At 27.0% G+C, this 16,129-nt stretch overlaps 1 protein-coding gene across 1 annotated transcript in view; it reads left to right on the top strand.

Annotated features, from left to right (window-relative positions):
- Positions 1–16,129, top strand: part of LOC101235135 (RNA polymerase II-associated protein 1) — a 65,720-nt gene that overhangs the window by 3,682 nt on the left and 45,909 nt on the right. The window contains exons 2-3 of the mRNA XM_065804807.1: positions 2,482–2,556; positions 14,630–14,673. Coding sequence (XP_065660879.1) covers positions 2,482–2,556; positions 14,630–14,673 — 119 coding nt within the window. The remainder of the gene's footprint in view (positions 1–2,481; positions 2,557–14,629; positions 14,674–16,129) is intronic.

Here is a 16,129-nt window from a genome sequence, read left to right as displayed (position 1 = left end):
ACAAGTGGTTGAGAAATACATAGCCTATTAATTAATTGATCCAAGTCCAATAAAATGGCTGAAAGAGGAAGATGAAGTAAAAAGAAAGTGGCAACTACCTGGCATGGATATAACTCATTATCAGCACTACCTTACTTTAATCGACTGTGGATCTACATAGTATGCAATATGGCAAAATCTTAAAAATTAAACCAGTGCATTTCTTATTCAGGAGTTAAACACAATATTTTTTGAACAAGGAGGTCCTGATGAAATACTGATGGACAATGATACTGCATTTTGAAGCATGATATTTTCACAGTTTGTAAATAAATGAAACATTAAACTTCAATTCAGGTGTACCTATGTACCTTCTGGATTTGGAATTGCGGAATGATGTCATCAAACTGTCAAAAGAACAGTGAAGAGAGTTTCGTGCAGCATACTGGAGGCAGTTTATTGGTATAACATTAGTCTAAAAGATAGTTGTAAGTCTTCTACTGCACCTGCAAATAAGTTATTAAAACGAATTAGAGTAAGAGGAATTGGCAACAACAAGAATTCACATGATCCTTATAAGAAGATAACAATTAATTTTAAACTTGGTGATAAAGTATGGGTTAAATATCCGGATAACCGATGCGACTCTCAATACAAGATTAGAATAATTACAGTATTAATCTCAGAGCAAATGGTAGAAGTGGACTAAATGTGTTGACATGTGCGAGACCTAAGACAAGTAAGAGTTGACAGTGATTGGAATAAAGATCTTGTATAATTTAGAGGTGATAATGATTTGAATGAGGATCCAGATGATGATGAAGAGCTATACATTGTGCTGCCTGGAGATAAAACAAAGAAAACGCCAATGCTACGTAGGAGCACGTGGCAAGGACTAAAATGCTTAGGGCCCCTAAGCATTTTAGTCCTTGAGACAAGGTGGTCATTATGACCAAGGGGAAGTGTAATGTGTAAATATACTGATTGTTTTAAAGGTAACGATTGATTAGCTTTACTTGTAAATAGTTGTGTATGTATATAGACATATTTGTATATAATATAATTGTAAATATGTAATTGTAAATATATCGAGAGAATTAGTTTGTATATAAATTATGTTGAATTGCATTAAGATAGATGAGGCATTTTACACTTGACTTATAAAGATCTTTTTGATGTGAATCAACATTAATAACAGAAAAAAGACTAATCAGTCAATCGTTGAAGGGGTCAGAATATTCTCTGGAGTTTTTAAAAATCAAAACAACAGATGTCAGGAATAACATTTCTCTTTATACTTCTCACAGAGCATAATGTCTAATCTTCCTCTGCAGAAGTCATGTCTAAGTTTGTTATTTTAAATGTTCTTATCACTTCTTATTTCGTTTTTCCAAAATTTCGAAGTAGATAGAAATTTGTATTGTAAAAATTATCTACTTGCATTAGTTTGCAGTTCTCAGAAAAAACATCTCTAACTGCAAGTTTGACTCTATGGTTGACATAGTGTATTGGAAGTTGTCATTCTCTATCTGTTTTAAATTGCACAATAATACCATGATTTCGGCCAAAGTTGATGCTAGCCCTATCTGATGTTATACTTACTAATTTATTTTTATAATCTTTGGGATCTAGTTTGATTTCCCCTGTTTCAAAAATGTTATTAATGCCTTTTACAATGGAGTCTGCTCCACCTTTACCAAAGTTTGGCAGGTGGACAGACTCCATTGTGGTGGAGGTGGAGCAGACTCCATTGTCAGACTTCAAGTCAAGCAGGTTAAGCACAATAAAAAATGGAATACCTCCTTTTTCAACTCTCGCTAAAACTAACTCTTTTTCTCTTATTCATCCATGTATGTAATACTATTTGTTAAATTTGGGGTGGTTCTTTTAATGATATCCTTTTTTTCAAGACAAGATACAAATATGTTGTAAATACTGTTGAATTTGCTCAAGATGCCAAGCTTGAGCCTCTGTTGTAATATACAATTATTGTGAAGTTATATCTTTTCTTATCTCAAAAAACTATGATTGTCATTGCTCAAACAAGCTATCATCTCTTGTCCTATTAGGCAATTCTCAACCTTACATGACTTGTCATTCATTAAAGTATCATCTATTTACTGTGTCTTTAAAAACCCTTTGAAAATTTTCACTCTAAACCCTTTGAAAATTTTCACACTAAATATTTAAAAATGCATTAAAAACTATAATTCATATAAATTTCCCCTTAAAAACTTTCATTCATATAAAAATCCCTCTTGCATCAATCCTATGGAACTCTCTCCCTTTTTTGTGTTTTCCTGGCTCATACAATTTACAGTTTCTTTAAAGTCTTTTGTCAACTGTTTTCTTGTTCTTTAACAATATTCTCTGTTTTCTGGTACTCTTAACTTAAATAGTGGTATCAGATTAGTTAAAAAATATGCTTTGACAGATAATTATTTTATGAATATATGTATGTGTGTGTATTATATTTTTAAATACTTGTTCATTTGTTTATAGAGACAACATGCTTTAAAAAAACTGTGAAGTTTCGAATCAATGATGATGATTTGGATGCTGCAAAGAGATTAGATGGTAAGCAATAAGTATGTTAATTTAAAAAAATATATTTATTTACTGTTTTTTATTTGATATAAAATAGTTCAATAATTTATGGATTTTTAATATTTGTATTTTTAATAATTGTTTCTTATAATTTTCTTTTGTGTGCTCAAGACTGCACTCTTCAAGATGTAATTTCTGATTAAATTACCCTTTCTCTTTAACTCTCTGCCAATATTGTTGTTACTTTGATGCGAATCACACTAAATGCCTTAGCTCTAACACCTCTGAATCTGCTGGCACTAAACCAAATAACTTTTGTGTTTCTTAATTTCTTAATGAGATAGGCTTTGTGACTTGTTTTCCAGACAACCCTAATCACTTACTTCACTTAATTTGTGTCTTGTCTCTAACCCTGACTTTTCCTCTAACTCAAACTTTTTTAATTTTCTATAAACTATTTAATAAGTGCTTGACTGAACCTTGTTTTCTGCCTGCTGTAAAATGGTATCTATGGTTCCAACTTTCAAAAACTCTGAGAAAAAACAAAGATATTATGGTTCCTTCAACTAAGTTCTGATCAGTCTTCTCACTATTATTAGGAAGATCTTTAAGTCTTGATCAACAAATTTCTAACACCCCATCTTGAGTCTAATATCTAACTATCTGACAATCAATATGGTTTTTGATCTTCTTTTACGGCTGACTTACTTACTACTGTGATTAAAAAATTTGAACATGCATTAGATAGAGGAAGCAAAGCATATGCTATTGCTCTTAACTTATCAAAACCTCTAGATAAGGCTTGGCATTCTGGTCTTTTCCACAATATAGTCTGAAAAAGTCTAAAAAAAATCTGGGAAAGTTTTTAGGATTATCAAATCATTTCTTTCTAATTGCGTTATTATGTCACCTCCAAACACCAACACTCTACTCATCTCCAGTATTTTCTGGGTTACAAAACTTGGTCGTTAATGAACTTCTTAAAAATCTTACATTTTAAGTGGCTCTATTTGCTGAACTCCAACAAAACTTAGTTATTTACTGCAATTTTTGTTTTTAATAATTCACCTCCCCAAAGCCGAGAAGGCCACAGATGAGGAGGCTACTTGTGGTTATCACCCTCTCTCAACACGAACCTTGACAAACAATGCCGCTGCGCGGAGAAACAAGTTGAGCGCGGTACTACTAGGGATGTGGTGGGAATCGAACTTGGAACCTCTCGCTTATGAAGCGAATGCTCTACCACTACACCACTACCGCATTTCTACTGCTATTTATTGCGATTTTGTTAACCTTACTATATTAATGAATGGTAAACCTCTCACTGAGTTCTCTTCTTAAATTATTATTTTCTATTGACCTCTCATGGAAACTATATATACAATCGATTGCAAAGTTCTCTTTATCATGCTTTATCTCACTCCTGATTCTATTTTCTACAAATCTCATATTCTCTCCTGTATGAATTACTTGTATAATTTGTAATATTATTGTAATATTTGGGCTGGTTCTTTTAATGATGCTCTTTCTCTTCTAGACAAGGTCCAAAATTACATTGTAAATATAGTTGGACCTGCTTTATTTGCTGAACCTAAGCCTCTCTCCCAATCTCCATTGTAATTGTAAATGTAATTCGATCTATTTTATTTGTCGAGTTTAAGCCTTTCTTTCATTGCCCATTGTTGTAAGATTGCATCTCTTTCTCTTTTCTACAAAAACGCGATTGCTGCTTAAAGAAGCTATCATCTCTAGTTTGATCAATCAAAACTCATTCTCATTTGTCTAGTTATTCAGCCAAGTCAAATCCTTTTATTGTATCCGTCCCTGCATGCTCAAAAAATTTTTTTAATTCTTTGGAACTCTCTCCTATCATCATGTTTTCCTGACTCATACAACATACAAGATTTTAAGTTTTCTGTCAACTGTGTCCTTGCTCTTTAACTCAATTTTTATTTTCTAGTAACTCTCAACTTAATAGTGTTTGCTTGCAGCCTATAGGGAGCAAACAAGATTTTAAAAAGTTGTTTTCACTCTTATTATAGCTTTTCAACTTTACTTAGAATTATGTAAAAAATTAGTCAACTATTGGTAGATAAATATTAGCAAACTTTTAAGTTTCCTGACAAATCTTAGTCAGGAGACTTATAAGTTTGTCAATATTTATCTAAAAAGTAAGACTTTAGCTGACTAGTTTAAGTTGAACTAAAAGTTTATCAAACTTTTCATTCAATTTACTTACTTAATTTAGTAATTTGTAAAATTAAGTTTATTTTCCTAACCTTTAAATTAAGTTTTAGCTAAATTCAGTTTGGGTCACACTACTAAATATTTTATATGGTAATGAGTTGCACAGGTATAAATGCAGGGAAGGTTGTATTATACCAATTGTGTTTTAAAATATTATGTATTTAATTTAAATTTAATGTTTACTGTTATTTTGGCCTAAAATGGTATAAGGGTTAGTATTTTGTAAATGTATAAATATTTCAAAATGATGATATAACATTGTCTTAATTGTAATAAAAGAAAAAGAAACTTATGTATCTAATTAAATTAAAATATTATTATAAAAAATTTTACAATCTGTTACGCTTTATATATTTATATATATATATATATATATATATATATATATATATATATATATATATATATATATATATATATATATATATATATATATATATATATATATATAGTTATTCTAATATTAAGTTAACTCTGAGTTAAAATTTATGGTCAGCATTATCATGGTTTGCAAAAATCAAGTTGCAGTCTGGGAAATTGTATTTAAAAATGTTTACAAAAGTTCCTAAGTAAAATGCACTAATATAGTAAAGCAATTATGCTAAGTTTAAATATGTTTTAAATTTACCAAGTCAAATATTTGTGATTTAACCAACCCCTTACAATACCATTTTACACTGGTGAAAAAATTCAAAGTTTTAAACTTTTCCCAAATTTTTTTTTGAAAAAACAAAAGGATTTTTTGATAAAGTTTGAATGTTTGAATGACCCATTTTGATTTTATTTAAGATCTAAATAATATTTTTTTTAATAATGTTTGCCTGACATGTTTGGGTCTGGTGTTGATCAAATTTTTTTAATATTTTATGCCCAACGTCAATTACTTGTAATTTTTTTAAGTTTTGATGTTATTATAACAAACCAAAAGATTAAAATTCTTTTCCTGACTTAAAAAATCCTTGTTTTGTTTTAGATGGTTCCTGCATATATAGTAAAGTTACTACAAATTGACGTTCTTAATTATATTTATAGTCAAAAAATGTACAGAGGTAATATGTGTTATATATAGAAGATTGGTTTTCATATTATTTATACTATTAAAATACTATATAAATAATTTTTTTCAAGAATTTCATGGTCTTTAAAAATCAATTTTAATATTTAACTAAATTGAAAAACTCATGATTTTGTCACATACATAGTATCACTTAAACAAAAAAGTTAAACAAAAGTAAAGCTTTATTAAAGGCTTTTATTTAAGGCAAACTTTATTGCCAATAAACTGAAACATAAATCAAATATATAAATAATTTTGCTAATTAAATAAATGTTATGATGGTGGTGTAGATTAATCTTATGATGGTGGTGTAAATTGATCTTATTATGGATGGTGTAAATTAATCCTATAATGGCAATGTAAATTGATCTTATGATGGTAGTGTAAATTAATCTTATGATGGTGGTGTAAATTGATCTTATTATGGATGGTGTAAGTTAATCTTATGATGGCAGTGTAAAGTAATCTTATGATGGCGGTGTAAATTAGTTTTATTATGTATGGTGTAAATTATTCTTATGATGGTGGTGTAAATTAATCTTATGATGGTGGTGTAAATTAATTTTGTTATGGATAGTATAAATTAATCTTAAAACAAATTATCTTTTTTTTACTCAAAATATATCATGAAGAGTATAAGTTTTTTAAATTCTTCTTTGGATGAGAATTTACTCTAAAAGCTGTAAATTTGGTGTAGAAAAATTACAGTAGCCTAATTTTTTATAATAAATGGTCAAGAAAAGCGTAATTTCTTTGCAGCATGTTAGCTAGCAATAAATTTTTACAGCATTTTTTATAAAACTGTGAATTTTTTCTTGTTGTCTTTCTTTTTATATTAAGTATATACTTTATTCATATATTCTGGTGAGTATCCATGGAAACGTATTTCTTTTTTGACTTATTTTGATCTTATTTTGACATACAATGTGGAGCATTTGACATTAAATTTGACGTTTAATTAATGACCTCTCTTTTTGGCATTTAATACAAGAAAACAATAAATTAATAATGCATCTTTCAAACTTAAGTGACTTTTGCTGTAACTTTATCTATTTACAAACATGACAAAATACATTAATAAATAGTCTTAAAATAATCTCTGCTGTTATATTTATAATATTTGTGAAAAAAAAAGTTCAGCTATTTAATGGTTTTGTAAACTTTTCTTGTTGAAAAATTCTTTAAAAAAGCATTATTTTATGTTTAGAAACCTAACAATTTTATAAAAGTCTTGACAAAATAGCATATTAACATAATTGCTCTACAATATTAGTGTATTTTACTTGGGAACATTTATAAACATTTTTAAATACAATTTCCCAGACTGCAACTTGATTTTTGTAAACCCTGACAATGTTGATTATAAATTTAAACTCAGAATAAATTTGACATTAAAATATGACAAAACAGTGTGTCTAGTTAGACACTGTTATGTTTTGTTGAGTCACTAAAATTTAAAAAAATGAAACTTAAACATCAAAGTTAATTAATAGTTATCACTTAACTTTGGTTTAACTAGGCTTTTTTTTTTTTTAACAAGTAAAATGTTATTCAATACTTAAAATCGCCATAGAAACTTTACTATTTAAAATTTTAAAAATGCGCTGATGATGATTTAATCAAAGTCATGATCTTTTTTTCGTACAGAAGTTGGTGTCCACAGAAAATACTCTTTCAACATCTGAAGGCCTAGTTTCAAATAATGCATCATAAAGCTTTTGTTGTTTATCTTTATTTGTATGGCTTTTATTAGTGAAGGAATTAATTTCAGTCTTTACCCACCTGAGTTATCCTGCCCAGAAATTATTGCGGGTGATTCATTTTTCTTTAGCAACCCTCTTCTTGTAGAGTTGAAATTTCATTTGTAGGATTACTGGCAGTTACTTTGATAATTTTAACATTCTTGGCACCAAAATAATCAAGATGACAACATTTAACTTTTCTTTTTTTTTAACTTTTTTGTTTGTTTTCTTAAACATATTCATAAGTTATTAGATCTTTGTGATTATAGATAGTTTTGGTGTTGTTATTATATAATTTTTAAGGTGTATGCCATATAAATTTATGGCATCTTTTTATTCCAGCACTCATCGATTTTAATCCTAAAATTATCCATCAACGTTTTGTTAATTTTACTTTTTATGAAAGTTTTCAAACATAATAATCATAATAACATTTATAATCTATCTAATCATAATCTAATCATAATCTAATATTGTTTCAGTGTTCAACAGTCTTGAATCTTTTTTCCTAAGATTATCCACAACTAGTTTAGCAGGTTTCACTGCCACAACTGGTTTAGCAGGTTTCACTTGTAAATATTTCAATGCTTTACAGCCTACATTATCAACTAAATTTAAATCTGCTTTAAATTCTGATTAAATTTCTTAACTTGCCTTTTTTGTTTTATCAATGTCTCAAACATTTTATGTATTTTGTTCCAGCAAGTGTTTACATTGAGATAAAACTCAATTTCTTTTCTGAAAAGAGTTTTATTTTTTGACTAAAAAATGTAATTTCAAACAGTTGACAGTTTGATTTATTGTATCAACTTGCATTGGTTCTTAAGAAAATCATATTGATAGTTGATATTGCTTTAACACTTATAATTTCTTGTCAACCAATGCTTCATCCTGTTTAGATGCAACTAAGTATTTTGTACCTTCTAAGTGCGATAAACAATGCTTATTCGGCTTATAACAAAAGTAAAAAATCACGCTTGTCAAAAAGTTGGGGCGGAGCAAATAATATATTGTTTTTTGATTTTTTATAAAGTATTTTCAATTAAAATTTTTAGTTAAAGATATAATATTATCGAAGTGCTGATATAAAACATAAAGAGCACTACGTCACTCGCTTTTGATAAGTTTCTCTTTTGCACTGATATGTAATGAATGAACATTTTAAAGTTGTTAATAATCGCTAATTTCAATAATGGAATGTTATCTACTTTAACCAAGTACACATGGAAACATAAAGCAAATATAAAAATGTGCAAATAAAATAAGAATAGAAAATTAGAAAATCACTATAAGAAAATTAAAACTGCAGAATATTTTTAATTTTGTAAAAACATCAAAGATTTATTTGTAATTGTCTGTAATATTTCACACATTGTTTATAATAAAATAAATATTCATAATAGAGATTTTTTTAATGTCGATAGTTAATTATTAAATTGATTGTTAAATGTTGATATTTAATTATTTCAAAAATGTTTTGTTTTTTTTACCATGGATAGTTTAAAAAAAAACAAGATACAAGACGTTGTGAAGTATAAAAATCTACTTTATTGAAGTAGTGTCATGAGTGCGCTGGTGTAAATACTACTTCAAACATTTGTTGTAGATACTACTTCAAATATTTGTTGTAGATACTACTTCAAACATTTGTTGACGAAATAATGATGTATAACAAATAAAAAGCTTTTTATAAGCATGGCCTTCAGCAATTTTTAAATTTCACAGTAGCTCTTGTTGACGTTTTCTTGAGCACTCGATGACAACATATTCTAATTTTACAAGCGTGATATAACAGGCTTGGCAATTTTCTTCGTCACAAGCCCTGATATATGCTTCATTTTCTAATGAACATAAAGCTAAGGCCACCATTTGATTTTAATAGTAATTTTAATAATTATCAATAGTAATAGCAAGTTATTGCTCTTGGCAATAATCTGCTATTACTATTATCCTCATAAAAGTAAAAAAACTTCCTTTACTTCAGAAGTCACATTTTTAAGATTTTTTATGTTATATATTTTTTTTGTTTTACCTGTTTTATTCGATAATCCAAAAATAAACTTTTAAGTGTTCTAATTTTGGGATCCTTTCGTTCAAAGGCATTAAAAAGTTTATCATGAACATAATAAATCATTAAATAATAAAAGCCATTAAAATTATAAAGATCCAAAACATAAGATAAAATAACATACTAACAAAAAATATGATAAAAATACTATGAATTAAAACAAATAGTTAAAAAATATAAAACCAAAGCATCAAAAGCTTTATCTGACCAAAAAAAAACTACCTCCTTAAATGATCTAAAAATAGTTTTGCTATCATGGATACCTGGATAAGCCCAAAAGTCAGAAAAATATATCAGAATTTTGGTTACAGAGCTGTTTTTAAATCTAGTTCTATTTTAAAAACAATATTAAAAAGTAAAAATAAATTGTTATTGCCACACTTCAGCAAACTAAGTTTTTATAAACTAACTTGTAGTTTTGATAAATCATATTTAAGTAAAACTGGTTTGAGAATGTTCACATGATTTTTACAACACCAAAAGTCAATTCAAGATGGATAATGGAGTAATTCTAGTGTATCAAACCACAGCTCTTGAAATTAGGAAAAATGAGATCAGCAATAAATTGGCGACCTTAAAAAATATGTACGCAATAGTTTTTTCGTTTTTTTTTTTTAATTTTTTCTAAAAAATCTAAATTTATTCATAAATTATGGATTCAACATAAATTATTTTACCTCATTTTAAATTTTAAGCATGTAAATATCAGTTATTATTTTAACAGTCTAATTAAAACTAACCTAGTTTATAAATTTTTACTTATCAGTTTTAAAAACTAATTACTAATAAATAACTTACACCCACTGATTAATTATTTACAAGTTTCCCTTCAAAACCTAAATAAAAACTGTAATTTTCTTAACAAAATTTATAGCAAAATTAATTTTTCTGTGACTTGCTTGATGATTGTGGAAACACTTGAAACTCTGAGTCGCAAAACTATATTATCCACATTATTATAAACATTAGCTATATGCTAATTCCTGGTACTGTAGGTAACAGTAACATTTATATATAAAAAGCTCTAGTGTAACTATCGAGCACTCTTAATATATATAATAGTTATATGATATAATAAGATTCTTCTTTTACATTCATATATATATTTATATATATATATATATATATATATATATATATATATATATATATATATATATATATATATATATATATATATGTATATGTATATGTATATGTATATGTCATGTTTAAAAAACTTTATTTTTTGAATCATTGAAAGTCTGAAATTTAAAAAATCAGAGTAGATGATCCACAATGGTTTTTTAAATTAGTTAAAATAGTTCCATGAGCCATTGTTTAAAATATATTTAATTGGCCCTCTCTCTCACTCACTCTTTCTCTCTCTCTCTCTCTATCTCTTTATCTTTCTCTCTCTATTTCTCCCTCCCCTCTCTCTGTCTCTCTCACTCTTTCTCTCTCTCTTTCTCAATATATATATATATATATATATATATATATATATATATATATATATATATATATATACATATATATATATATATATACATATATATATATATATATACATATATATATATATATATACATATATATATATATTAGGGTGTCCCAAAATGACATGAATTTTTTTTTTTTTTAACTATTTTTAGATTTTCAATCAGTTTCATTTGCATTTTTATCGACTGAAAGCAACAATAACAAAAAAAGGCAAAAAATTCTCATATTTGACCCCACCCCATCCCTCTCCCCCGCCGCTCTTTTTTTTGTGTTTTTTTTTTCTAAAAAAATGACACAAAGGACTGAAATTATTTTTGATAATCAACTATGTTTGCTTTTTTTTATAATTTTCTTGTGTAATTTTGTGTAATAAAACTTAATCAAATGTTATTTTCAAAAAAATATTATATTTGACCCCCTCATAACCCCTTTAAAGTGTTTTTGCCCCAAAACAATCATTGGTATACTTCTTTTATATATCTATTATTTATATCCAGTATAATTAATTATTATTATAATTTCAAATAGTTTTGTAATAAATAAAACTAAAAATTTATTAAAAATAAGTTGTCACCTGGTTTATGACCCCCCTTCCTTCGCCCCGTCCCCATCCTCTCTCATAATACCCTTGTTGTATGATTTTTTCTGCTAAAGTATGGAACTATATAAATTATAATTTTTAATTAAAATAAAAAACTTGATAAATACTCGATTATTAAACAAAGAAACAAAGAAATGATTGGTATCAGTTTTTAATATTAAAGTACAATGAAAATAAGCACTAAGAAATTCAAAATCTCATTTTTTTTTAAAATTATAACAACAAAATAACAATATTTTAAAGGTATAATGAAAAAGAGATTGTTTAGAGCTTATTTTCAAAAATTAAGTTTTTTAATTGCTTGTTTATTTATGTGAGGAAGAATTTTTCGGTGGTGTTCTACTGCACGTAAAAGAAATTCTTTCTGCTCGTCATCTTTTGTAATATATGTTGCATAGTCTTGAATTAGTTTAACAACTCGTTCTGCTGTATTGTTTACAGATTTCAGTGATTTGATATGCTCAAACATGTATTTAAAATTTGTGTTAGCTTTCCAAAACTTTGGAAGTTTTGCCAACCAGCCACTGTTCTCATTTGAATATCTGAATAAATTTAGAATGTTGCTTGATTTTGGCCCAATTAAATCAGTCAAACAAGTACTCTGCTTCAGAAGAGGAAATTGGGGAAAGCCTATATCTTGTTCACAGTTTTCTTTTATATTTTGCAGAATTGTTTTAGCAATTTTAGTTTTATCACAAGCAACATCATTGTCAATTTTTTTATAAATAAGCATTTCTATGTAGAATCCCAAGTCATTAAATGGGGTATCGATTGTGCTTGTGCACGTAAGCCATATTTTCACATAAAATAGTAAAAAAAATTTACAAAACCGTGATAATTTTTTATAAAACTTTCTTTATACTCTGCCAGGTCAGCAAAAGCAAACATTTTTGATGTGTACAAGATTGTACACATCAAAGCATGATGCATGGCTAGCATGATGGAAGGCTTCCAGTTTGCAAAGCAAGTTGATAACATTCTCGATAATTATGTCTTAATATTTTTTGTGATTTCCCGTTAAGTAAACCAGACAAAAAAATTATAATTTTTGCTTGTTTGGTTTTTAATACTGCTTTTTTGATTTTTATATTTCTAAAAGTAGTATCTGAAGTTAATGAAAGTTTAGGCCATACCTCATTTTTAAAGTGTCTAAATGGCTCGTAATTTGGAGATCTACATTCTCTAAAAACTTAACTAAACAGAAGACAAAACTCTTTCAAAAATATGGTGTTGGCAGGCACACCAAAGTAACTTTTTATTAAGTTGTTCTTCAATTAACTTTGCAGAACCATTTATCTAACGTAAATTAGATGGAGTTGTGTCAAAAATCATTGCCACAAGTGTTTTTTCTAGTTTACATGCCTTTACAGCATCTATGGTAGCTGTTGCCTGACTTTGCCCAGTTGTATCAGGAATGCTGGATACACACAACAATTTCCCTTCCAGTGCACTTGGTTTTCCTGTTACTACAATAGCCAAACGTTCCACTTTACCATCGACTTCAGATACCAGCTTTGAATCCCAGTGAATAAAAGAGTACATGGGTGAAATGAATGTTTTCTTAATATCATCTGAAACTTGCTATCGAATTTTATTACCTGATCTGTTCGCTGTGCTTTTTGAGATATTTCATCTAAATTGTGACCTAATGCTTCAGCTACAGCTAAAATGATCCCAGATCTTTCTCTGTTGGATAGATTCAACCTATCAGCCATTAAGGAAACTTTATGGTTTTTTAATAATTAATTTTTTTGTTCTGTCTAGCAATAGTACTTTCTTCATATTTATTATGAATTTGTCTTCATTATCAAATGCTGCCAATACATTCTCATCATTTTTCCTCGATTTGCTATTATAATCACTATTGCTCATAACTGATTAAGTATTTTTTATATATGCTATTATATCTAGATAAATAGATAGATAAAAAGTAACTATAAATTATAAAACTATTTGAATAATGTATGTAGCATTAATATTCATTATAAAAGATTTTCTCATCTCAAATATTGCGAATAATATTATTTATTAATTTTTGAGAATCATTGAATTAAAACAAATTATATTTACTAATATTAGGTATGATACATAGTTTAGAATTACAATATTGATACAAAACATATTTAATTGCAATAATAAATTTATATATTTAGCCTAAAATCACAGTTTACAGTAAATAATTTTGAAAAAGTGGGGGGCAGAGGATGGAAAAACTTTAAAAGAAGGGCGGGGGGGGTGGGGGGGGGGTGGAGGGTCAAACTTCATAATTTTCCGAAATTCTTCTTATTTTCACTTTTAACAGTCAAAACTAAATACAAAACTAAAGGAAATTTTTTTTTTTTGGGACACCCTTATATATATATATATATATATATATATATATATATATATATATATATATATATATTAGGTGTTTCAAAAAAAAAGTTTTAAAAAAAAAGAGGCCTTTTGGAGATAGAAGGGGCAATTTTAACAGCATTTTGTACCATTTAAAACAGTTTGTAGGGAGTATTAAAAGAGTGTTTTTGAATTTTTTTAAGCTCTATTTTCAAAAAAAGTTTTAAATTTATAAAAATTGTTTCAAAAAACACTAAATTCCATAAATGTTTAGCGAAGCACATAAGTAAAAAAAAATATTTTTTTAATATTCTTGAAACTGTTTTTAAATATTCATAACAAACAAAATGTTTTACTTGTTACTTTGTTTTGACAGTAAAATAGAATCACTTAAAGTTAAGTTACTTAAATTGATACAAGTGAAAGTTTGTCCAAGTTTTATGTTGTCTGTCAAAACTCTAATTGAATATAAATTGAATATAAATTTAGTTGAATATAAATTGTTGAATGTTATTAAATTTTAACATTACTTTTATTTTAAATTAGTGTGTGTTTCTTTTGGTTTTTAGCTAAAGATAAAGAACATATTTCCGAAATCCTTCAGAATGTTCAAGTAAGGCTCAAATTAGTTGACTTTTTTGTGAAGTTTGATTAATATCAGAGAACTTCTCTAAATTGAAAACATTTAACACTTGCTCACACATAATTGGCTTATAAAGAGATATCCTTGTGATTAAAACCAAAATGTTTTACAATTTTTTTCCTTTACTTAAATATTTTTTCTAAGAACATCGGTCTTGCAAGAAGTTTATTTATGTGTGTGTGTGTGTATATATATATATATATATATATATATATATATATATATATATATATATTATGTTGATGTATTCTACAAATAGAGTGCTCAATGTTCTTAAAGAACAGAGCAATAACAAATTAGCAAAAATACTAATCTAGTTTTTTTTCTTAATGTAAAAGACAAAAATTAGATAAGTTTTTTTGCTAATTTATATATATATATATATGTCCGTGTGTGTGTGTGTTTGTGTGTGTGTGTGTGTATAATTCAATAAATACGGCTGTGTATAAACTTTTTTTGAAAAAATATATATTTGTTTTTTTTGTTTTTTATTTCAATATATATTATTCAATATTTTGCTTATCTATCGTTATCAGCATCATCAGGTATAATAAATAAAAATTGTTAAATAGAAAATTATAATAAAAACATACCGGTAGAAAGATAACACTAAAAGAATCATGAGAAAATACAAAATAGGATTTCAATATTGGCATCAGATAATCTAATAAAAAGTAAACATTTTTGCCACTTCCCAACTCTTGTCGAACTTTAGCTTTGTTTATTTTCAGGGATTCTTGATTTTCCGAATATGATATTCTGGAGCAATTGATATGGTTTTGGAATGTAATCAGTCAAATGTACTTTGGCATAATTTGAAATTTTCAGTAGCACCCAAACTGGTCCATTTTCCTTTTATACTATTTTTCTGGTGCTCAATACATCTTGATATAATTTTCTTTTTGGTTTCACCGATGCATTTAGGAAGGCTTGAAATAGACGCCAGGCATTGGACATTGCTCGACACTTGTCCAGTAAAAAACAACATTTATCAGTCATTTTGTTCCGCCCATTTTTTATGTGCATTTATTTTATAATCATTTTAGTTGTTTCAAATTTACATAATAAACTCAGTATATACAATTCTTAGTTTATTATATAAACTTAATTTTTTTGAACTTTTTTATTTTTTATACAAAACAAAAATTGAAGCTGAGCACATGGCTAGGATAAAATTCATCATTTTTTAGTTGATTATTTTTTAAAAAAATGCCAAAGCATTACATTTTTTTGAAGTCAGTTGCCCATTTTTAATCATTTATATTAAAATGTTGCAATTAGTTATTATTTTAAATTTATAGTTCACTATTTATTTTATTTTTTGTCCGATGGTTTTTATAAACTTCAAACAAATATTTTAACTTTTAAAACCCCTTTTATATTCATTTTATAAAAATTTTAACATAAAAGTTATTTTAATGCTTTT

Source organism: Hydra vulgaris, chromosome 09 (assembly GCF_038396675.1).
Source record: "Hydra vulgaris chromosome 09, alternate assembly HydraT2T_AEP".
Taxonomy (NCBI): domain Eukaryota; kingdom Metazoa; phylum Cnidaria; class Hydrozoa; order Anthoathecata; family Hydridae; genus Hydra; species Hydra vulgaris.
The sequence above is the reverse complement of the archived record's forward strand: the minus strand, read 5'-3'. Positions and strand labels throughout refer to the sequence as shown.